Below are 25,350 nucleotides of genomic sequence, written 5' to 3' on the forward strand. Positions count from 1 at the left end.
GCCACAATTTCAGAAGTTTTGGCTCTGATAGCGAGAACGCTAGAGTGTGGTCCGGTTGAAGACCGTGACACTTCGGTTTGAAAATTACAAACATGTTTGGAATACAACAAATTATTGATAAAAAATTAATAAAAAATATGTAAACATTTTAGTGTAATTAGAAAGTCTAACGGATGTGGAATGTATTCAAAACAAGCTGTCCAGTAAATTGTGTGACAACCGTACCTTGGTAGGTACACCAAAACGGACAAATACGGACCACCGTGCCTATAAACACAGTTAGACAAAAGTATTAAAAAACCCAAACTTATAAACAACGTAACAAAGAGAAAAAACATTTTAAAAAAACGCACAACGCCCTCCTCTGTTAACGTTATTAAGAAATCAGAGTCAAATAATATTGATTTATATTGGGTACATATACTTTTAATAATAATTGTTGTCATAATGTGCGCAAATTTCTTTTATAAAATATATAAGCTGCACAACAAATGTTTAAAGGAAAATATTTTAGCAGGGCAAACGATCTCGATAAGATCTAAATTTTTGACATTGCTTAAATATATTATATGTATATATGAGAGTGAAAAATAAATAAATCGCACATAACGTCCAACATACTCTGCCGCATCCTCCTCAATCCCATTGCAGATTTGTGGGAAGGGGTTGGACAGGCGCGTTAAAAAACGCGCGATAAAAACAAAGTCCTGGCTGAAGGTGGCTCTAATAGAGAAAGCGGCAGAATATTGGGGCAGAAACAACCCAAAATTTCGTTTCTTCGACGGTCTGAGGCCTTTATAAAACAAAATGGCTTACCCACAAAAAATTAATTTGAGTTATTTTTATTTATTTTTAAGTTTTTCAATAAGTGTGCCAATAATTTTGTTCAGGCAAATTCACCTCCTATTTATGTTTTTTAATTTTTGAAAATCAACCATTGAAGGTAAAAAGTTGAAATAAATTTTGTCGTGTTATGTTTTTATAATATTATATGTATAAATTTTTGTTTATTTAAATATATTCATTTTAAGGGGAGAAATCGTGCCTTAAAGTTCATGAAGCCTTCTGTGCCAATAATTTAGTTCGTCACTGTATATGAGAGTGAAAATATATAATTCCAAGAATTATAAGAGCCCTCATACCCAAGTACAAGAAATTCAAGGCCAAGTACAAAAATTAATAGACGATAAAATAGTCAAACCACCAGTCTCAGCATATAATAAATCTTACTAGTCCCAAAGAAGTTTCTTCCGGACTCTGAAAAGAAAAAATGGCGATTAGTAATTGACTATTTTGAAATTAATAAGAAGCTATTGTCCGACAAATTCCCACTACCTAGAATTGATGATAATTTATATCAACTAGGTAGAGAAAAATATTTTTTATGCCTAGACGTAATGTCTGGCTTCCACCAAATATAACTTAAAAAAAGGAAAAAAAAATTACGCATGTATTACGATCTATTTGTTGTGTTCTCTTTTAACTTTCAATACGAACTAACTTGCTGCTCGCAGGCCTCTATGTTTCAACCCCCGTTATGTTCAGAGAGCACATCCTCTCTCGAGAGAGCAGAAGTGTGACCAGCGCTTACAATATAATATAATAATCTAAATTGATATACATAATTAATACCCAGCCTGTTACAACTCGGCCGTCCTGTCACTGAGATATCCCAATATCTCTGATGAAATGTTTAAATGGAAGTCCTGTCAGGATGAAATGTTTAAATGACAGGATCGCCATGAAATGTTTAAAACACACTTGTTGTACTTTGTTTATTAATTTATTTCAGGGAGCAGCAGTGGTGCCGCTCCCAGATTTGAATTGATTGTGTTCTTACAATATTCTTTTAAGTCTAATTAAGGCTAAGTCTCGTTGCTGCGCTGCTCGCAGGCGGCGACAGAGAGACGGCTATCTATGTACTTATGTATATAAACATATGCCCTCTTATGTGAGGAGCGCGAGGGGTAGGCACAGGCGCTTTCTGCGAGTGGCCTAAGCCATAGCGATCGGTTCATATTTCGGCCACTTGGGGTTTTTGACCGGGACCATGAATTATGTAAACACTGCAACAAAGTGTTACAGTGTTACCTTTAAGAACTCGGTACAGTGGGTATTCAATATTAGTGCATACTACATCTCCCTCCTTTTGAAAAATAACGTAATATTATGAAGTTATTTTAATAATAATTTTTAATTAATACAAATTTTTTTTACTATTTTTTTTTGTTTATTTTAATTATTTTTTTTTTTATGGATTATTTTATTAGAATGAAAGAAAATGAAATAATTAAAAATATGTGTATCTATGTTTGTCTATGTATGGCCATACTAAGTGCAATTTTAAGAAATAAAGATTTTTAATCTATCATTATGAACTGTTTGCTTCTTATTTTTATTATTTGTTATTACTATGTTATCTCTATCTCCTATTTCCGTTACTTTATACGGACCTATATATTTAGGATCTAACTTATGACCTGTCTCGTCTTTTAATAAAACTTAATCGCCTACTGATATATCTATATCTATTACCTTCTGATTATATAGTAATTTATTTCTATTTTTATTTGCTTCTAACATAACTCTAGCTCTTTTATAAGCTACTTCTAATCTATATTTGCTCTCCTTAGCATAGTCATCGATATTATATACGGATTCTATGTTATCTATGCTATTTAATTCCTTTGGTAAATTATTTGGTGGTGTGCTGTAGATGATATGTTTTCGATTTTCAATATTTGCACAAGTCATTTATAATTGAATTTTTGTACTACCGTACGACCGTACTTCAGAATAAATGATTCGAAAATTGCTTTAGCGACAGTATTTGCGTTTTTATTTGCAACTGGTGTGGCAACTAAATATTTTGTTAAGTCACATATTAGCGTGACTACGTATTCATTGCCATTTTCTGATTTTGGTAGTGGACCAACAGTATCCACTATCACTCTGTCGAAAACATTTATAGGTGTTTCTGTTATTGTTAATGGGGTCTTGGTATGCGATGTAGTTTTTGATTTCTGGCATTTATGACATTTCCTTGCGTACTCAGTTATATCTTTAGACATACTTTTCCAGTAATAGTGTCTTTTACTTTGGGCAAAGTTTTTGATATGCCAGTATGACCTCCTTGAATTGGATCATCATGAAATGTAGACAATATTGCTTCTTTTTCTTCGAAATTTGTTATTTGGGTTTGAGTAGCGCTACTCTCAATGATTTTAATGTTTTATTGCCCATTTTCTTGAAATTATCTATTGAAACGTGTTCAAAGATATTTTCCCACGGTGCCACTTTGAGTTGGCTGATTTTATGTATACCGGCTTGCATTTCAAGCCTTTGTCCTAGGTCAAGGACTCCATTGCTATATAAATCGCTAACATCATATCTTGCGATTATTTTCTTACCATGCTTAAGGAAACATAGCATATCTTTAATCTGCAAGGTCACTACTTTACGTACTTCGTCATTGTTTATGACGTCGTAAACGCTGGGCTTAGAAGCTTTTTCAATAGTTTGCCTGGGCAATTCTATTTCTTTATTTTCCGCGCGGAACTTTTGTCTACTTTGAAATCTAGTAGTGACTTTCATTATATTTCCAGTAATATTTTGTAGCTCTTTAATGGTTATTCTTGATAAAGCATCAGCTACATGATTGTCTTTCCCCTTTAAATATTCGACTGTAAAGTCGTATTCTTCTAATTCGAGCCTCATACGTGTCAGTTTAGAATTAGGATTAATCATTGAAAATAGATATATAAGAGGTCTGTGATCCGTTTTAATTATGAAATGTTTTCCATAAATATACGGTCGAAAATGTAATATTGCCCAATGAATTGCAGCTAATTCCTGCTCGGTAGTACACTTGTTACTTTCTCCTTTGGTAAATGCTCTTGATGCGTATGCATTTTCACACTCATCCGTCCATTTAAAAGGAGCATTCTTTTTACATAATCTTGTTATGTGCCGTGAATAGTCGGCGAGGTTTTTTATAAAACGTCTATAATAGTTACAGAACGCTACGAAACGTCTAGCACTTCAAATTTGGCAAAATATTTCAATAGTATAGATAGAATAGAACCACTATAAAATATGGAAGATTGTGCTAAAGAATCTAAATTTAGATTAGAACAGGCAGAATAAGGCTAGAATATTGCTAGATACCAGGTTTTATTAAAAAATAAGTTGGTCATAAGCTAGACTTTAAATATACAAGACCATATACTGTACAGAAGATAGAACCGAATAATAATATAACAATTTCAAATACAAAAAATAAAAATCAAAAAGTACATAAGGAGTATTTTCTTTATAAGCACACCAGTTTATTATTATTTTATTAAAATAAATGCAAATTTTCCAAAAACGAACTGTTGCCAATTTCCCCACCTCGACCCAGAATAAAAACAAAAAAAAGACAAGAAAAAAAACATTCTAGAAACTGACTTTGAACAGCGCAACCCCTGTAGTGGATATACCGCTACTATTAACGCGTCCACTTACAGAGTACAAACTAAAGAATCCTCGGCCATACCGGATTGCGTAAAGGAGCTTTTGACCTTTGAGGGGGATTCCGAGAAATACATTTCTTGGATCAATAGGGTCCAATCCATTGTCAACGATTACGAGGTCATTTAGGAGAAACCCCTATATTGGTCAGTCCTTATCCAGATCAGACAAAAAATAAGGAGAAATGCCGACATGGCGCTCAATGGCTACAGTGTGTGGCACGACGACTGGACAGAAATCAAACGGGTATTGGCATTACACTTCGCCGATAAACGAAATATCGGTACGCAAATGACTCAAATGACCGAGGGAAATCAAGAACTAGAAGACTTTTACCTTAGGTAAAACTACTAAAATAACAGACCACTTTACCCACCGAGATTCCCTCAGCCGCATCAATTCAAAATGTTATTAAATGACACCTGTATAATTGTGTCCCCTTGCATTTAATTAGCAAAGGAAGTAAGAGAGGTCCCAGGCAATGCAAAACACAAAATAAAAATTCACAAAAATTGACGTTTATTAATATGTATATAACATATGCAAATAGCGTCCCGCGTTAGATGCAACTTGCGCGTTCTCTCGCTTGCCGTAGACGACTGACTTTTTCCCTTTTCCCGCTTTCGTTCTCCCACGCATCATCCCAAAACGCGAGAGCGATCAGCTGTTGCTCTCCGCTCCCCGCACCCAGCTTCCAGCACACTGGGACAAGCAGCAAACTTAACATGCCGCCCGCCAATGCTAGACCTAGCATGAGAAACCTTCGCTTGTCCGGTCCATCCTGGTTGTGGGGTAGAATCTAGTATGGGAAAGTAAACAAGAAGTGTGCGCAAGAGACGAGTTAATTTTAATTGAGGTGTGTATGTGAGGGCGCTTATGATCGGATCGTCAGTGGACAGAGCTTCGACACCGAACGCTTCAACCGGCATTGCTTGGTTGTAAGCGTGACAACTCGAACCAACTCATCCGTCCACGGGTGTAGTTCGACGACGCGCCCCAGTAGCCATTGCGACGGCGGAAAACGGTCGTCCTTGATGATGACGAGGTCGCCCAGCTGCAGTCCTTCAGCCTCGCGGCACCACTTGGGCCTCTGCTTTAGATGCGCTAGCCAGTCCCGATTCCAAGCCTCCTAGAAATGACGTACCATAGCCTGCTGGATCAGGAACTGCTCCGCGAAGGACCTAGCAAATCAGGAGGAGCATGCAGCGAGTCACCAATCAAGAAATGAGACGGCATGAGCACCTCTAGGTCGTCTGCGTCCGCTGTGAGAGGACAAAGCGGCCGCGAGTTGAGACATGCTTCTATGCTTATAAGCACCGTAGTCAACTCCTCATAGGTGAGCCGTCGATCCGCAATGGCCCTCTTCAGGTGATGTTTCACCGACTTCACGTTTGCCTCCCACAGCCCGCCGAAATTGGGCTATAAGGTGATCGTAATCTTCTTGAAGCTTACGTAGAACTTCTTCATTACGTTGACCGCACACACAAAGTTGGTTCCATTGTCACTGTAGAGGTGCTGAACCATCCCTCTCCTCCCGGTGAACCTGTCCAGCGCCAGCAGAAAATGCTCCGTGGTGACGCCTGTCACCGCTTCCAAATGCACTGCCTTTGTTGCAAGGCAAATGAAAACGGCGATGTACCCCTTGTAGAAGCTGATGCCTCGCAACCGTGCTACCTTGAGCTCAATAGCGCCTGTGTAGTCAACTCCCGTTGCAACGAATGGACGACTAGGGGGGTTCACTCGATGAAGTGGCAAGTCTCCCATGAGATGAGCCGAAGCGGAGGGCTGCGCCCGGAAATACTGGACACATTTCCGCACAACTCTTCGAACTGCCTCCCTTCTTGTCACTATCCAGAACCGTTGGCGGGTGTGCGCTAACGTCAGCTGCGCACCTCCGTGCAGAGTCAAAACATGCGAGTGCCGAATTACCAGCTCAGTGAAATAATGGGAACTTGGGAGTATTATCGGATGCCGGCGCTCATATGGAAAGCTAGAATGCCGTAGTCGCCCCCTCACTCGCAGGATGCCTTCTGACAAGATCGGCGACAAGCTCAAGAGCTTACTTCGCGAAGGTAGCCGTTTACTCTCTCTTACTGCAGCCAAATCCATTGAGAACGATTCCCGCTGCACGATGCGCACTATAGCCCTTAATGCAAAGTCAAGCTATTCAATGGCTAGGGGGCCGATGCGCCTCTCCCCCTTGCCGACAGCATTGTGCCTGAACGCTGGATTCTCAGCCGTGCCCACATGCCTCCATTGCGAGGGCGAAGAATTATCCAGAATGAACGCGAACCTGTTGGCCACGAACGTCTTCCACCTAGTGATGTCCCCGTACAGCCAGTGTAAAAGGATTGTGGCATCCGTCCAGTAGAACGATTCGATGGGTAGGTCGCTTAGCCATTTAGCCGAAGTAAACCATTTTACCAACTTGGCGGCCAAAACTGTGCCACTCAGCTCCGTTTTAGGTATAGTCAAGGGCCTTGTGGGAGTCACCCTTGACTTCGAGGCCAACAGTGAGCTATAGCATGCTCCGTCCTCGCACTCGAGCCTTAGGTAGACCGAGGCCGCATAAGATGTCGATGAACCGTCGCAAAACGCGTGAAGCTGAGCTGACACTATACATCCAGGGGAATAATGAATCCATCGGTCTATGCTTATGTCGTCGATCCTCGTCAACCCGTCCCGAAACGTTCGCCACCGTTTTACGAGGGCGTCCGGAACCTCGTCGTCCCACTCCAGCGCCGACTGAGTGCCATCCGCATGCACTTTCTTTGCCATGGTTACCTCCTTTAAAATCAGCTTTCCCACGATTATGACTGGTGCGATGAGACCCAGTGGATCAAACAGCCTAGCTATGCTCGATAGAATCATCCGTTTGGTAAACCTAGCTGGAATCTCAAAATTGACTTGAAATTTAAAACAGTCCTTATTCGGGAGCCAATACATCCCTAACGCCTTGATAGGATCCGTAGTGTCCCAGTTTAAAGGAGTCCGGCTGCACTGATGCTCCGCAGGAATCGAGAGCAAGAGACTGGACTCGTTGCTAGACCATTTTCGCAACTCCATGCGCGCGGATTTTATCGCCCCCGATTCTTGTGTCCGCTTATCCTTTGCTTCCTCCAACGTGTGACCTCCGGAAAGAATATCATCCACATAGATTTCGCTCATCAACACCTCTTCCGCCTTGGGAAACGAACGGCGCTCGTCCTTCGCCAACTGCTGGATGACCCTGATGGCCGTGAATGGTGCGGACGCCGTACCAAATGTTAACGTTGACAACGCAAAAACGCTGATGGTCCCATCCGCCTTTTCGCCATAAAATCCGCTGGTATTGGGCGTCTTCCGGATGAACATCTATACAACGATACATCTTCTGGATATCCGCCGCAAAAACGAAACGATACTTCCGCCAATTCAGTATGACGTGCGACATGTCGTTCTGAAGGGCTGGTCCAGTCCACAACACGTCGTTTAGAGATCTTCCGTTGCTAGTCCTTGCGGAGGCGTCGAATACGATTCTTTGCTTAAGGGACTGCGGCTCCTTCTTAAAGACCGCATGATGCGGCAGCACGCAGGAAGCCACATTCCTAGAAGTACGCATCAGCAAACTGCTTTCACTGCCCACCGCCGGCGCTATCTGCTTGAGGGCAAAGTACTCCTCGATCTCCTCGCTATATTTGCTCCACCGCTCCGGACTGCTGGATAAACGCCGTTCCAACTGCAAGAACCTATTCAGCGCCATCTGATGCGATCTTCCCAGAACCATTGTTGGAAATATGTAAGTTTTGAAGGGCATCCGTACCACGTACCGGCCATCCGATCGCCGAATATGTGTCTCTGAAAGAAGGCTTCGCACCAGAGGTCCCCCTCTGATGTGAGAGAACGGTCCGGAACGTCCTCCACCTCGCAGAAACGCTTGAGCAAAGCCTCGGTCCAAGAGCACCCGATGACATCGAACCTGGGTCACTTCCCGCACTCCGTCCGCCAAACCAGATAGGATCCACCCAAGGTGAGTGTTCTGAGCTATAGGCTCGCCGGGCAGCCCGATCCTGGTGTCCGGCAACATGATTTGCGCCAACAGGTCCACACCCAAGATGAGGTCGACTCGCTTCGATCGTGAGAAGTTCGGATCCGCCAGAGGAAGTTTTGGTTTCGTTTTCTAGGGTTTACGTTTGGTAGGGTCTGAAGATCCTGGGCCAGATACAACCAGCCGATCGTTTAAAAATGACTTCAACTCTCTGTAGGATGGAACCGTGAAACAACTTCCTTGATGGTGCTCCCAAGCGTTGTGGGTCTCCTTTAGTAGCCTCGATGCTACGTAGTGTGCCAGTCAGTGCTGCCATTCCTCGTCCAAGGCTTGAACGCAGCGGAATGCAGCCAGACAAACATTGACCGTGCTTAACATCGACCGTATTAACTCTATGTTGTCCTTCTGTAGCCTAGGCAACGCGTAGATGGCATTCATGTGGTGGGCAAAAACGAGGCGAGGATTGTTGTACCTCTTTATCATCAATCCCTAAGCCACCGAATAGTTCCCTTCCGTGTGCTGCATCTGACGGATGTCATTATCGCGGTCCCTCGGCAGCGACTCCTTGAGAAAGTGCAACTTCTGCACACTACTCAGATTGGCGTTGTCGTGGATTAGGCTCGTGAAGGCATCATAATAGCCTGGCCAATCGACACACGCGCCGGAGAACTTCGGAACCGACATCTGGAGCATGTTCAGCCGCACTTCCGCATCGGCGCCCCCAGACACTGGCGGCGGAGGCGCACAAGCCTCAGGTCCAAGTTTGACCAACTCCTCCGCGAAAGCGCAATAGGCATCCAATAGGCTCCTCGAACTCCGACTGGAAATCCTTCGTTGCATAGGCCGACACAGAAAATTCTTCCAGGATCACGATCACTGAATCCGTCTCCCTAAACGCGCTTCGTAACTCCTCAACTTGTTCCAGCCGTTTCTTCAGGTAAATCCTCGTTTTCCTCGATTGCGAATTCTTTTTAAAATTTTGCAACAGGGGTTTCACGGACTGAAATTAATTCGCCTGCAAGTTAACCAACTGCTCCAAAGGAGGAGCATCCGATCCGGCTTTCATACTGCGATTCCGTTATGCACAAGAATCCAGGCCAAAAGAAGCGAAGAAAACGTCCAGAAACTTCCGTAGCTGCGTCTATGTCTCGCCGTTTTCTTTCTTCTTCACATTTCGTGGTATGCAGATCCGACTTGCAAACTTAACGCAGTTGCGATCTAACAGCGCTTATTTACACAGAATTAAGAATTTTCGATTATGTTTGCGACTACAGGCTCCCTTCATGGGCCACCATGTAAAGTTGTGTCCCCTTGTATTTGACTATCAAAGGTTCATTGTAAGAGGCAATGCAAAACACAAGAGACAAATTCACAAAATTCACGTTTATTAATATATGACATATGCAAATAGCGCCCCGCGTTAGATGCAACGTGCTCGTTCTCCTGCTTGCCGAAGACGACTGTCTTTGCCCTCTTCCCGCTTTCGTTCTCCCTCCCACGCATCGTCCCAAAGTGCGAGAGCGATCAGCTGATTGCTGTCCGCTTTCCGCTCCCAGCTTCCCGCACACTGGGACCAGCAGCAAACTTAACACTATTAGTATCATTATTATTATTATAATTATTATTATTATTATTATTATTATTATTATTATTATTATTATTATTATTATTATTATTATTATTATTATTATTATTATTATTATTATTATTATTATTATTATTATTATTATTATTATTATTATTATTATTATTATTATTATTATTATTATTATTATTATTATTATTATTATTATTATTATTATTATTATTATTATTATTATTATATTAATATACATATTAGTATGCATATAATTAAACTGCACATGATTCTATGCCGCACCTCGGTCGACACCATCATCTGCGGGGACGGTGCTTTTGAGGCGGCACCGCAAGGAGTGTAAGTTGTCCTCCTTGATGAGAACCTTATTGCCTAGCTATATGTGTAACCGTTTCTGATTCTTCCACTTGAATGCTGCCAAAAGCGCGGGTTCTCGTCGAAGGTGAATGTCCAGCTTCGAAGAGATGAGATAGATCAAAAATATTCTGCGTAATTGCCATAGTATTAGGTGCGCGCAAGTATTATATGTTTTCTCGTGCCTGGAAATGTAACAATTTATTATCAAAACGTAAAATCAATAGTTCTAAGGCCTTGTCATAATTCCCCTCAGTTCCATAGACTTTCTTTTTTAGCCGTTTAAAAAGCGGAAGATTCTTCCTTTCGTTGCACAGTACGCGGTGGTAAATCTTATGCGCGCTTCGGATTCCATCTCCCCGATTACTAGCCGTTCGAGGTTAAGTTGAAAACAGTCAAAGTTGAAATTCATCATCTCGACTAACTCTAACTGCACCTGCAATTTACTTTAATAGAACTTTGCCAACTTTTCGTCACTTGTATATTCTTTATTTTTATACCCATTACTCGTACGTAAAATTATACTAGATTCGTTGAAAATTATGTAACAGGTAGAAGGAAGCGTTTCCGACCCTATAAAGTTTATTTATTCTTGATCAGGATCAATAGCGAAGACGATTGAGTCATGTCCGTCTGTCCGTATGAACGCTGAGATCTCAGGAACTATAAGAGATAGGAAGTTAGATTAAGCATGAAGATTCTAAAGTGTTAGGCTTAAGAACATGTATTTTAGAGATGCCGCTGCAACTGGTCACGAGTTTTCATATAGCCACGCCCAATCTAACGCCCACAAACCGCGGAAAACTGTGGCGCCTATAATATTATTATGAATGCCTTCGATTGACATTGTATAACTTATTTCTGTTAATATCTATCGATTTACAAAAAAATTTTTAAATCAGAGAATTATTTCGCTATTAAGATATTTAGGTTATAAGGCCTCACATGGTTTTTGACATGCTTTCTCTGACAATAGGTGGCGCCTTGTGAATTTCCACTAGCAAAATGAATATTTTTAATTGTGTAAAACGGTAACGAGTATCTTGTTTGTTTTTGCTTTGTGTAATTTTTTTTTCAAGTTGAAAGTAATGTGATCTTGTTATACGTTGTTTCATATAGAGAAAATGATTTAAATGATTTAAAGTTTCCTGAATTCTCCTAGGGTTGTTCTTTTGGTGATAATCCCTAACTATCGACTCTTGTTCCTCAGTAGTCATTATATCAGTTACAATATAAATAAATCTGATTAATTTGTAGTCTGGAAAATATTTAAGGTGCTTCCTCTATTAACTTAAAAATTGATTGGGGAGCGAGAATAAGGCGTAGCCGGTTAGGGATTAAAATTTCTTGTAAAATTTGAATAATACCATCAAAATCAAAATTAATTTTGGATATAATGCGTCTGAATTTATTCTTGAACAAAATGCTGTTTCTTACTTTCTTTTCGTCTCCTAACTGGAAAATTTTTTGTGTTTTAAATTCGTTCAGCGGTCTGTCAGATATAATTATGGGAGCTGGATTTGGTACTTCTTTTGGTAGGGAATTTGCTGTGCAATTTGTTTGCATCGTTACGCGACCTAACGCATCGGCCACTACATTCTGGGATCCTTTCTTGTATACTACTTCATAATCGTATTCCAATAATTGTAGTTTCCACCTGACTAATTTGGAGTTGGGTTCCTTGAAATACATCAGCCATGTCAAGGGTTTGTGATCCGTAACGTTTTGAAATTTCTGGCCAAATAGGTAAGGTCGAAAATACTTAGTTGCCCAAATAATGGCTAGCATCTCTTTCTCGCCGGTGAAGTAACTTGTTTCTCTATCGTTAAGGGTTCTGCTAGCAAATGATATTGGTCTATCGCAAACCAAAGTTCCTTGCGATAGAACCGCTACTATTACCACGTTAGTAGCATTAGTGGTTAATATAAAAAGTTTTTGAAATCCGGATACTTTAACAATGGGTCGTTACAGAGTAGGGTTTTGCAATTTATTTTTCTGTGTGTCTAAACCGATAATGTGCTTCTGTAGAGAAGGTGAGAAGGTAATAAACAACAATCCCCATTAACATCTGCCAAAACATTATCCATAACCCTTTGAAAAGTTGCTGGGGCGTTAGTGAGACCGAAAGGCATACGGAGAAATTCATAATGTTTTATGCTTTATGCGTGTCGCTAGGTTCCATTTTAATTTGATGATAGCCACTGGCCAAGTCTATTTTGCTCTGCCGATTTTGTTAAGTACCTTGTTAATGTTTGGCATGGGATATCGGTCCTTGACTGTCTTTTAATTAAACTTTCTAAAGTCCACAACCATTCTCCATTTTTTTTCTTTGGATGCATCCATCTTATTTGATAAAAAATACTTCAGCGCTCAACGGTGAATGGCTATTTTTGATTATATTCTGATCTACTAGCTTGTTAATCTGATTTTGAATCTCTGTCGATTCAGTGGGACTGAACCTGAACGGTCTACAGAAAACAGGCTTGTTTTCCATAATCTTCATTTCGTGCTTGATTTGGCAGCTCTATGATGAATCCCACAAAATGACAATTTCTATCTGCTGGTAACGGGGGCCCACTGCGAAAGCAGACTAAGATCAGCCTGATCGAGGCTGACGGCAAAGGTGAAACTTCCGGGGAACCGGTCCTCCTCATATACCCCGTGGATGAAGTCAATGTGACCGTTCCTGGAAATCCCTTTGGCTGTGTGACCACGCCCGCGCATTCAAATTCAAAAAAATATGTTTATTCTATTCAGCTCCTTATATCTATCAAAATAATCTATAATTATGAACTTCAGCTATATCCTTATAACTAAAAATAACTTATAACTACATACTTCATGAATACTCTTAAAGCTAATAATGACTTACTACTATGCCTTATTTTACTAATTCCTTTTATGCGCCTCCGGGGCGCCATATCCTTGATTTAGATGGTCTGTTCTGATGGTAGAAAAAACTAAAGCATACTGTTCATCTTCGTACTATTCGTACTTTGGAAAAATATTCGCTAAATCGAAGTCTTCCTCTCGAATCTGTTCACTTCTAGATTTGAATCTAAGTAGAATTTTCTTGGTTTGGTCGAAAAATTGTTAATCTCGATAAGAGCGAAATTATTACTTGCCGTGTATATCCCTGGTGTTATGAAAAAATCTTGGTCGATTTGAAAATGGTCGCATAAAAATGACCCTTCCTTAACGCTTACAGGAACTGTGATTAACGACTTTGAATCCTTCTCTATCTCGTATAACTTTGACAAGCGATTTGGTTCTGTATACAAGGGAATTTCGATAGTTGGCGTCGTAGATGTTAGTTTTAAAATATCAATAACAGCTGGGAGATGGGTCAGAATGTTCATACCGATTAATCCTTCGAAAAATTCGTGAAAATTAAATAATTAGAAAGAAATTTTCTTAGACCGTTAGTGTTCTGAAAGATAGATAGTTAGGACATTAGTTGAATTGAGTACTCCTGCAAAATGGTGGTGATTAAAATTGGTTTCTTAAGTGTAACTTTACCTTCTGCTACAAATTTGGGTTGATGAATAAATTAAAATGTACTCAAGGATCCTGTATGCGACTTTGTTCCTCGTCAAAATTGTGTGACTCCGCGGTTTCTCCTTCCTTAACTTTCGTCTCAATATTGAAAAATTTTTTTTACCATTGGACTGAAATCTGTTAGTGTTAGAGCTCCTTTTAGCTGCAGCACTCGGTGTTCTTGGAACGTCATCGCTTGCCATAATTGCCGAAAATCTTGTGTTACGGTTCGTTTGTCTGCCTTGACTTTTATATTGAGTAGAACGAAAACGATCATTTTGTCTACTGAGTGTTTTATTCGGTGACCCACCTGAGGCATTTTCGGAAAAATACAAGTTTCTTTTCTTCATTGCTACATCGTACACCTCCTCCAACCTTATTGGTTTGAAAGCTCTAACTATTGAACTTAAATTTGCCCTGAGTCCCGCAAGGAATGTCTAATTTTACTTGAAAATTGTTCGGTTTCCTCCGTCTCACTTATTCAGAATAATGCTAACTTTATTTTTATAATTTGTTCATTAGATCTCTATAGAGGTAGTGGTTTTTGCTTTAAACTGTAAAGAGTTTCTTCATCCCTCCTGTCCCTGCAGTGTCTTACTAAGGCGTCCCTAATCTCATCCCACACAAGAGTTGCTCCTGAAGCAATTACTGCTTCGTTTGCCTTATTTCTATTTTCTGTCTAATTGCCCTAAAAAGCATTTGGCCACACGGAGTCTGGTCCGTGCCTCTAATCATTAAAATGATTACTTCAACATTGTTAATGAATGACGTTAAGTGTAAATAAATAAATTAAATATGAGCTAAGTGGTTTAGTAAGACGATTTTTATGTTAGTAGGAGAAGTATTGGATATAATGTGGTAGAGGGTATTGTAACTCGAACATAATACCCTAAATGGTTCATGAAGGGCAAAGTTCGAGCTGCAATGTCTCAAGGATAAGGGAATATAGTTTCTTGTGGGTCTAGCGGGCACATTGATGTTTAAGCGACCTATTAGGGCTTGACTATCAATGTCCCCACTAATAAGATTGTTAATAAAAACAACGCCAAGCTTTGTCCTACGGTTAGCAAGGGTAGGTAAGTTTATTAGTAATAGTCTGCTTTTATAGGAGGAAAGATGTAAGTTTGCATCCCAATTTTGGCCACGAAGAGCAAATAAGAGAAAGCTTTTTTGAATTGATTCTATACGGTCTTGGTGGACCGCGTACTGGGGGTTCCAGACGCAAGATCCATACTCTAAGATCGGACGAACGAGAGAGACAAATAAAGAGACCACAAAGTGTATAAGTGGATACTAACGGCTTAGAGCGACTGAAGGTCATTACTTTACACTTAGAGCCGTTAAGATTTAGTAAGTTTGCAGAGCACCAAAATTGAAAGTTGTTAAGGTCAGATTGTAGTTTTCTCTGGTAGCACGCATCATTATATTGAATACAAAGTTTCACATCATCTGCGTACATTAAAATAAAAGAATTTGTTAAAGCGATTGGAAGGTCATTTATGAATAATGTGAAAAATAGCGGACCTAAATGGCTTCCCTGAGGGACACCGGATGAAGCATAAATCGGACCAGACAAGACATCTTTAAATAAAACACGTTGCGTTCTACCAGTCAGATAACTTTCAACCCACTTAAGAAGATCGCATGGGAATCCGATTAAGTCAAGTTTATGAACTAAAAGTGAGTGATTTACAGAGTCAAATGCTTTACTAAAGTCAGTGTAGATGACATCTGTCTGAAGACTTTTTCGGAACCCAGTAATGACATAAGAGGTAAATTCAAGTAAGTTTGTAGTTGTAGACCGTCGAGTCATAAAACCATGTTGATATGGAGATATTACTGATCTACACTGGTGTTGCAAATGGGGCACAATAATTTTCTCAAAGAGTTTAGGAATTGCTGATAATTTAGAGATACCTCTATAATTACCAGCATCCGAATTTTCCCTTTCTTGTGTAAAGGAATGATGAAAGATTCCTTCCAAATAGGGGAAAACGTAGTCGTTTCAAGCGAGAGGTTAAACAGTTTGAGAAGAGGATTGCAAATGGAAGACGCGCAGTACCTAAGCACACAGCCGGGAACGCTGTCGGGGCCCGGAGAGTAGGTCGGCTTAATACTCTGAAGATCCTTAAGAATACCACTCTTAGATAGAAAAGGTCGCGTGACGAGGTTCGATTGTGGAACACCGTAGACATAAGGCTGCCTAGCGGTTGTCGAAGGTGAATATGTGGTTTGAAAAAACTTGGCAAACATATCGGCTATTGCCTGATCAGTTCTCGCCGTTGAGTTTTCAAACGTTAGTGCTGAAGGAAACGTTTTAGGTTTACGCTTAGTCTTAACGAAATTATAAAACTGTTTCGGATCCTGTGTAAATTGGGTCCTACAACGAGCTAAATAATTTTTATAACACTGAGCGTTAAGCACGGTAAAATTTGACCGAGCAATTAAGTATTGAGAGTAACTAAGCGGAGTCCTAGTTTTTAAGTATTTGTTCTGAAGCCTGAACTTTATATTTTTTAAGGTGCTTAAGCCCTTGGTATACCAAGGAAGGTTATCCGTTCTGGACGGGTACCTCATCGGAACACATATATCAAAAATTAGGTTTAATGCATGGTAGAATATGTTTAAAGATGAAGTCATATCATTGCATGCGTAGAGATCGGACCAGTCAAAATCAGAGATAAGAATATTAAGTTTAAGAGTTTAAGTCGGACATGCTAAAACATCGAACCTTTTTGACAGCCCTAGTAGGCTCAGTCGTTTGGAGTGGTCCAACATCGATCGCCAGCTCCAGAGTTGGATGATAAAGATCTTCAGGGCGTGTAAGTGGTGGAACCCTAGATATATATACAGAGTCCGAATCTGAGATAAAGCATAGATCGAGTAACCGACCTAAATAGTTTTTAACATGGTTAATTTGTTCCAGGGTCATGTCTAACATACCTGCAATAAAATCATTATGTGAGGAAGGTGTTAAAGCTAAACTATTTTCATTTTTTGACCAGTTAATTTGTGGTATGTTAAAATCACCCAGAACCACTAACTGATCCACATCTGATAATAACGTAAAAGCGGACTGTATGGCCGCTAGGTGCAACTCATACGTGGATGGGTCGGACTTCGGACGGATACGAGAACATGTAATAAATAAAAACCTACCAGGAAGCGCAAGTTTAACACAAATGAATTTGATATCGCCGAATTGAAGGTTAATCTCCCCGGCCATGTTTCGGTAAAAACAATTATTTGGGATGCAAAAGAAAAGCTCTCAGAAAAGAAAGTAGGAAGCTTAGTACGCAACCCCCTTGTATTCTGATAGGAAAGAATGAGAGACGATGTTAGTTTTTTGCGAGGGTTTGCTCAGTGGCTTTTTTTTTGGGGGAGTTTAACCGCCGCAGGTCAATTAATTTTCTTTTTTTTATTTCCCGGTCGATGTTCTTGGACGAAAATTGGTTCCAGCTAGAACTTGGTTGAGCACATTTTGTCAAATTCCACCGAGGGGACGTGAATCTTAAATGATGATACTATTCTATTATAATGATATTTAAATTTAGTTATGTTATCCACCTTAATATCGGCTTTCGTTCTGGCTTGTATGTATGCCAATACGTCTGACTCAGACGTATCCTCGGAAAGCCGGGAAACAAATATATGTTTCTCAGGTGGGATTACCTTTAGGGGCTTTGGTGTAGCAGGTTCTAATCCTGCACCGCCAGTGTACGCCGGTAGTCCGGGGACGAAATTCCCCTGCAGTGTATCGGGTGGGTTGATGTTAATGGAGATTGGCTCTGTAGGAGCCAGGAGCCTTAAAGCAGACAAACTAGCTAACGATTTCCTACCATCATGTCCAGAAAATTTGGATTCCGAATTTTTCGTACTCACCCGAGTGTTGGCCAAAGGCGTTCCAAACAGCTGCGGCGACACTTCAGTGTTCTGAAGGTAAGAAGTGGGAGCGAGAAGGGAACTAGTGATCTGCGGCACACAAGAGTTTGATTTTTTACGCTTTGGAGACTCATTTAACAATTGGACATTATTAAATTGGGTGTCCAGCGCCGTGAGCAAATCACTGGCTTTACGAAAAGCGCCGAGCACCTCATGAAAACCATTTTTTGTCTGCCGCATAAAAGATCTCATTTCCCTTTGAGTCCCCCGACAACTTTGACAGCAATTATGTAAGCCGGAATCGCCTCGGGCCAAAACGTCCGATACGGTGGCACGGAAATTGGCACATTTGGCATGAACCATATTATGACAAACAACACAAAACGCTCGGCTGGTTAGTTGTAATTATTTTGTTACAAGATTTTAAGTAGCAGACAATTTCAGACATAATGATTAATAATTATTATTTTTAAGCACTATTTAATCGAAAAAGCCCACTGTGCGAGAACAGAAAAAGAAGAATAAAAACAAGAAATACGTTTTAGATATGCACACTATAAGAAGTATGAGGGAGCGGGGGAATAGATTGAAATCAAGATAAGGTATAGATAAACAGAACGAGAGAGGCGCGAGCGGGAGAGGAACCGTTTATCGCGAAAGACGAGAAATAGGAGAATGTGAAAATAATTTAAGTAAATTGAGAGTTTAAACAAAAGAAACAAAAGCTACACAGTTTAGTTCACTGCGCGGAAGGCAAACGGCTGAAGGTTTTATTAATACAAAAGAAATTCGTATCGGTTTAACCGTATATTCGTAAATAGCCAACAAAGTTAACGAGAGTAGAAAAAAACACGTCCGTTCGCTTCGGAAGAGAATTAGTTCTTGAGACAGAGAACAGAGAATTTTTCTTTTTTAAGTTTTCGCCTCTCGTAGTGACCCTGCTTGTTGGTAATAGGTTTCTAACTTAAGCGATATTTGGCATTAAACTACTTTATTGGCCTTTTTGGACAAATAAATTACGCTTATAAGTGAACTTATTATTTAATTTGTATTATACTTAAGTCATGTTTGTGTTGCTCTTCTTAGCTATTGTGCGGTGTAATCCCTTGAGTGTTGTATTCTTGTGGAATCACCTGTGAAGGTAGATTTATAACTTAAACATTTCAATTGTAATTTTCATCTGGAATAACCCTTCATTGCTAAACTGGTTCGTGTAAAATTGATTACCTTATTTTATATATTATATATGAATCGACAAGCACTTTTATTAATAATTTCAATCTCAGTTGAAACCAGCTTTCCCTTGAATACTTCGTTGCTAAACTCCCTTGCAAAACACGCGATGGGATCACAAGGATTGTTTCAGGACATCTGATTTTCTTTCTTATAAATTTCCTTTTTTTCTCACACTTTTTACATAATTGTCCACTAAAACCAGCTTCCAAAGAAATTCCCTTAAATAACTTCGTTGCTGAACACGATGAACGATGGGATCACAAGGATTGTCTCAGGATATTGGATCTTGTTTGTCTTTTTTAAATATAATTATTATCCACTGAAACCAGCTTCCAAAGAAATTCCCTTGAAAAACCGCTAAAACTGCAGGTATTAAAAAAAAATGTTATCCTTTAACTGCACACATCTTCTTTACTTTACAATTTTTTATAATATATTTTTTTTGTAGCTTTATTTCTTTTTACAAAAAAATAATCTCTTTGCTTGTCTCCATAAATATCTTTCACACTTTTTTCAATAACTCACAAGAATACTTCACCTTCGGTTATATGTGTGTGGGGAGTTTAAGCGAGTCCAGAATCCTTTAATAATATTTTAAAATTAGTTTAGAGGTGTGATTGATTTTTTCCAGAGAAGAATAACTTTTAAAGTTGAGTTGAAGTTTAAGACTGATTTATATATTGTTGTTTTGATATACTATACATAGAAACTTATACATAACAATACAAAGTAAAATAAACAAATGTCAATCCAGTCCAAGTATTCTGCTTGTTCGAATTCCTGCATCTTAGTGGTCGGGGCATCCTGTTGCAATGTCAGCAAAAGTTAACGGGACAACGACTTAAGTGGCTGTTGCTCTGTGGCTGTTGCCCTAATTTGGACAATGCTTAGACTGCAACTCAGTTGCTTACAGATGTGTGGTTTCCAAGTGGCCGCCCAGTCAGCATACCAATTCCAGGGTAGCTCTGGGAGGTTTAGCTGGACCGGTCGTTGTCTACCGAATGGACAGTAACTAGTGCTTATCTCGGCTTGTCTACAGATGAAAACAAGAGGAAACGCTATAGTCGAGTGCCGCGACTATAAGATACCCGATACTGTTTTACACAATTTTAAAATATTCATTTTGCTAGTGGAAATTCACAAGGCGCCACCTATTGTCTGAGAAAGTATGTTGAGTAACTGATAGTGACGTCACAAACTATGTGAGGCCTTATAACCTTAAAATGAGTGATGAATTTTGTTTCTTAGGCAACAGTCCAACACAATGACGTAACTAAATATGTGCCCGCATTTTTGTATTTGTGTTAGTAAATGCTCTCCCGTATGACGATTTTGAGTACCCCTGATTTATAGAATGTCGAGGAAGGTGTGAAAGTTTCCGATCTGAACGCAAAGATGGCTCGTCTATAAAAGGCGATTTTGGACGCGCACTTTTTAGTTGAAAGTCTCTTGAGTGTTATTCAGCAATAAAATAAATATATGTAAAGTGAATGTGAAATAAAAATATTGAAAAGCCAGTTTGTAAAAGGTTTCATTCACAAGTACTACAATTTGGACATATTTTCAATCTCGCATCCGTGTTACAGAATGTAAGGTGTTCACTATATTTCATTGTTTTCAGATCTTATACACTTTTATTCATGAACATAGTTTTTTTTAAAGAAGTTAACAAAATTGGTCATTTCTTCGAGAAATTTAATTTTTTATTGAAATAGATTTTGTGAAAAAGTTATCGTCACAAGTAGTGGTCCCAAAATATTAGGATGTCAAACAAGTCTTGCGGTATTTTCGCTAGTTGGCGCTGAAAGCACATAGTTCTTGTTTTATTCGTTGCATCAGGTTATACTATACCTTTTTGGAAAGCTCTTGATTGTCTTTTCTTTTAAGTCGTTCGTGAGTTATAGCGTCGCAACCATGGAGAAAAATAAAGAGAAAATACGGCATATTTTACAGTACTACTACGATAAAGGCAAAAATGCATCTCAAGCCGCCAATAAAATTTGTGCAGTTTATGGACCCGATACAGTTTCCATTTCCACCGCACAACGATGGTATCAACGTTTTCGTTCTGGTGTAGAGGTGGCCGAAGATGCGCCACGCTCCGAAAGGCCTGTCGTCGAAAATTGCGATAAAATCGCAGAATTGGTCGAAAGAGACCGGCATAGTAGCAGCCGTAGCATCGGTCAAGAGCTTGGCATGAGTCTTCAAGCCGTTATAAACCATTTGAAGAAGCTTGGAGTCACTAAGAAGCTCGATGTATGGGTGCCACACGAATTGACGCAAAAAAACATCTTTGACCGTATCGACGCATGCGAATCGCTTCTAAATCGCAACAAAAATACAACAGTTTTAGAGTAACTGCGAAATTTTTTGATGTAAAACTGGGGTACAGCAAGCCTGCGTTTTCGGAAAAGCTTTTAAGACTTATATACATACATACATATGTAGGTTAAATAAATCACACTTCTATAACTAGATTTAACCAGACTTTTTTATTAGTATTATTTGCGTAAGATCAAATAATATGTGAACGAAAAAGTCCAAGTTGAGAAAACTGAATCCCTTGTGATCCCTCGCAGCCTAGTTGTTAATGTTCTGAAAAGCCGTCCTGCCACGGTCGCCAATGTTTCATCCGCTGTGTAATGAGAGGCAGCCAAAGGTGGTATTTGCCAGTACAAATATATAGGAAATTTGACCGTTTTTCTGGCAAAAAAACATTTTTTTGAAATTTCAAAAAATTTAAATCATTTTAGCTGAATTGCATTCACATTATATCAATTGTAAGTGTTGCATAACAGAAATTCTAATAATTCTAATGGCGCAACTGCGAAGAAATCAGCTGATAAAAACAGCTGTTGCTGTTTATCTTTACAAGCAGTGGCAATATTGGGATTTGAGCGCAGTTTTAAAATCGTGAAAAGTAAAAAATTAGAGAATATAATGAAAAACTTTGAATTGAATATGTTTTTTTGTACGTCAGATGTTGGAAAAATTCTTGATAGTTTAAAAATAGGGTGAAAATGTAAGTAGTCTAAGAAACGTATTTTTAGATTTAAATCTCATTTTTAAATGGACATTAAAAGTGAGTCCAGCCGTCCATCAATGAAATAAAGACTATGTTTTAGAGTATTTCATTCTTATTCGAATGAACCAGAAAGTGCACTTATATGCACTTTTCGAGATATTTAAGTTTTAAGGACGCAACCTCAAATGAGCCAATGCTTGATTGTTCCTTAAATTATGCTGCAGCGCCTTCTATTACTAAAAAAAAAATTCCAAATTATTATTTCAAACATTGTTCTTGTGTTTTAAAACAGTCAACAAACATGTTCGCAAAGTAAATTTGCAGTGCAATTTTAGTTAGTTTTTTAGTTAATATCTGATTTTGCAGTTTGAATTGCAGCACCCATAATTTTTTCACATCTGAAATCTATTGACCATATGAACTCAAATCAAAAAATAGAATCGAAATATCTTGCTTAGTTTTTGAGTTATCATATGATCTTGAGGTTGTGGCGGTGCCACGCCCACAATTTTTTTCACATCTGAAATATATTGACCATATGAACTCAAATCAAATAACATAATCAAAATTCAATATCCACGATCACTAGCCGTCTGATGTTAGGTTGAGAGCATGAAAGCCGGAATTCATTCGCTCCTACTTTCGTCGAAATTGGCAACTGCTTATCCGTCAAAAATTAAATTAATGCCGCAAGTTGATAAACCACGGAGCCCGATAAGCATCCGATGCTAACTGCACCTATGTATGATGCGTGAGGTCGTTTTCGTGGCCCCTAACACCGAATTGTGAAGCGCTTAGAATTATTTAAACGATATTTAATAATTGCTTTACTTTAAAACACGTTCACGGGTTTTAAAGCGGCATTAATTTATGCCACCTTTTTATCAAATATCAATCAATCAATAAGTGACAGCGGACTTTATAAATCAACAATTCGAAAATATACCATTCTCCTAAAAAAAATTGTCTTGATTGTGCAGGCAGTTCCGGATGGAATGGTTACTAACATTTGTGATATCTTTAAGATATATAGTTTTATGCCTACCTTCTTGCTTTTTAATGTTCTGCAGCTAACTCTTTCGTGGTTACGAATTTTTGTATCATATATACTCTGTATTGTGGAAATAATTCTAATTCTATTCTCTAAGTATAATTTTATTGTAGTTTTTCGCAAATCCAGGGATGAATCGTGACCTCGACCCATCTTTTGTCTAATTTTATGTAAATGTGTGCAGATGACTTATTTGCAAAAAAGTCCTTTTTGTTTGATTTGCCCACAAATCAAACATATTTTGTATGAACGCTGGGATTAGGTATTCTGATCTAAAAGTTGCCACCGCAACGTTTTTTTCGGCCTCTGTGATAGCGAAATAATATCTCCCATAAAAACTAAAAGCTCGGTGACTTTGGGATCTATTATAGCTAGAATCGTCAGCTTAATTATACCCGTTACTCGTAGAGTAAAGTATATATTCTTGATCAGTATCGATTAAGCCATGTCCGTCTGTTCGTGTAAACGCTGAGATCTCAGGACCTATAAGAGATACCAAGTTGAGATTAAGCAGGCAGATTCTTAAGATAAGGCGCAAGTTTATAGTTTTAGTTTAGGCTTTGTATTTAAATTTTGTAAAATATATTTCTAGCTTCCAAACGTTCTTTAACAACAAAACTTAGAAAATAGTTTCGAAAATAGGAATCCTTCAACCATAGTAGACATTTATATAATCTTAAAAGTAGCTTCAGAAAACATTAAAATTTTATATTTTTTATTTCAGAGTTGCTGCCTCTCAGCTTGCTACTCTAGGATGTCCAGAGTTGATAGCGCGTACAAGGGAAGAATACCAAAATATTGCTATACGTCTAGGCACAAATAAAGAATATTTAAAAGCTTTACGAGCAAAGGTATGGAAAGCTCGCGTGGAAAGTCCCCTCTTTGATTGCTCACAGTATGCCAAAGGATTAGAAAAATTATTTTTGCGAATGTGGGAAAAGTTTGAAAACGGTGAACTACCCGATCATATTTCTGCGGTATAAGAATATAATGTACTGCTTAGATTTGAATCATAAGCTATTCATATAATTTTAACATAACAGAATTTTGTATAATCTACACATGTGTTATATAACCTAATTTTTATGCGTTAAAAGCCAGCAAAACTGCATACCCAATTTCTTTCAGGAAGACCTACTATAAAGATGTTACTTTTTATGAGAAATAAATACATATATGTAAATGAAAAGTAAAATAATCAAATACTAGTATAAGGTATTTACATACAAAATGACGAAAATGTCATATAAAAGGTAAGTTGTACAACTTTCTGTACATACAATCTTCTTAGCTCTCTTCGTTTTTAACATAACCTAACAGAGCTAAGCAAATGGAACAACTACAAATATATATAATAATAATAGCGATTCCTATGCATAGCTCGCAAAAAGCTGTTAACCGTTTTTTCTTGCGAGAACAGCCGAAAATAAAAAGAAATGCTATAGTCGGGTGCCGCGACAATAAGATACCCGTTACTGATTTCAACAATTTTTAATTATTTGTTTCGCTAGTAGCACCTTTTGTCAGCGAAGTAATAATCCGCTTAAAAAATAATTTGTAAATTGATAGATATAAAATAGAAATATTATACAAGAGCACATGCATTTTAATATTATGGTCGCCACGGTTTTCCGCTGCTTGTGAGCGTTATAGAAGCCGTGGCTGCATAAAAATGTCACGAAATGGTTCTAATCCAATCTCTCCAGTTTTTTTGGTTACCTATGTTAGGATTTTTAGTGTTCCGCACTTTGTGGGCTTTAAATTGGGCGTGTCCAGATAGTGAAAATAATACGCATTGGGGACACCACTAGAAACTGCATGCTTAATCCCAACTTTCTATTGGGTTACTATAAGTAACCGAAATATCAGCCTTTCTACAAAAAGCAAAAATCGTCTTTCGAGCTTAGTGAGCGTAAAAGAGGGCGTGGCCTCTATTTCTAGATGTAATAGTTCCTGAGATTTCAGTGGTCTCAGTTTTTCGTGATTAATGGGTGTTAGAGTGGGCGTGGCAGAATGCTGAAATAAACTTGCGCTGCATAGTGACGAAGAATATTGCTGTTTATTCTCAACTTTGTATCTCTTATATTTCCTGAGACTCAGCGTTCATACGGACAGAGGGACATGGCTTA

General features: G+C 38.8%; 1 protein-coding gene across 3 annotated transcripts in view; it reads left to right on the forward strand.

Annotated features, from left to right (window-relative positions):
- Nucleotides 1–24,416, forward strand: part of LOC108103095 (UDP-N-acetylglucosamine--peptide N-acetylglucosaminyltransferase 110 kDa subunit) — a 106,006-nt gene extending 81,590 nt beyond the window's left edge. For all 3 annotated transcript variants that reach the window (XM_041818388.1, XM_041818389.1, XM_041818390.1), the window contains one exon: nucleotides 23,946–24,416. In XM_041818388.1, the coding sequence (XP_041674322.1) occupies nucleotides 23,946–24,204 (259 nt within the window). In that variant the 3' untranslated portion in view covers nucleotides 24,205–24,416. The remainder of the gene's footprint in view (nucleotides 1–23,945) is intronic.
- Nucleotides 24,417–25,350: the final 934 nt, after the last annotated feature.

The sequence above is a fragment of the Drosophila eugracilis genome, unplaced genomic scaffold, assembly GCF_018153835.1.
Source record: "Drosophila eugracilis isolate 14026-0451.02 unplaced genomic scaffold, ASM1815383v1 contig_2156, whole genome shotgun sequence".
Lineage (NCBI taxonomy): Eukaryota > Metazoa > Arthropoda > Insecta > Diptera > Drosophilidae > Drosophila > Drosophila eugracilis.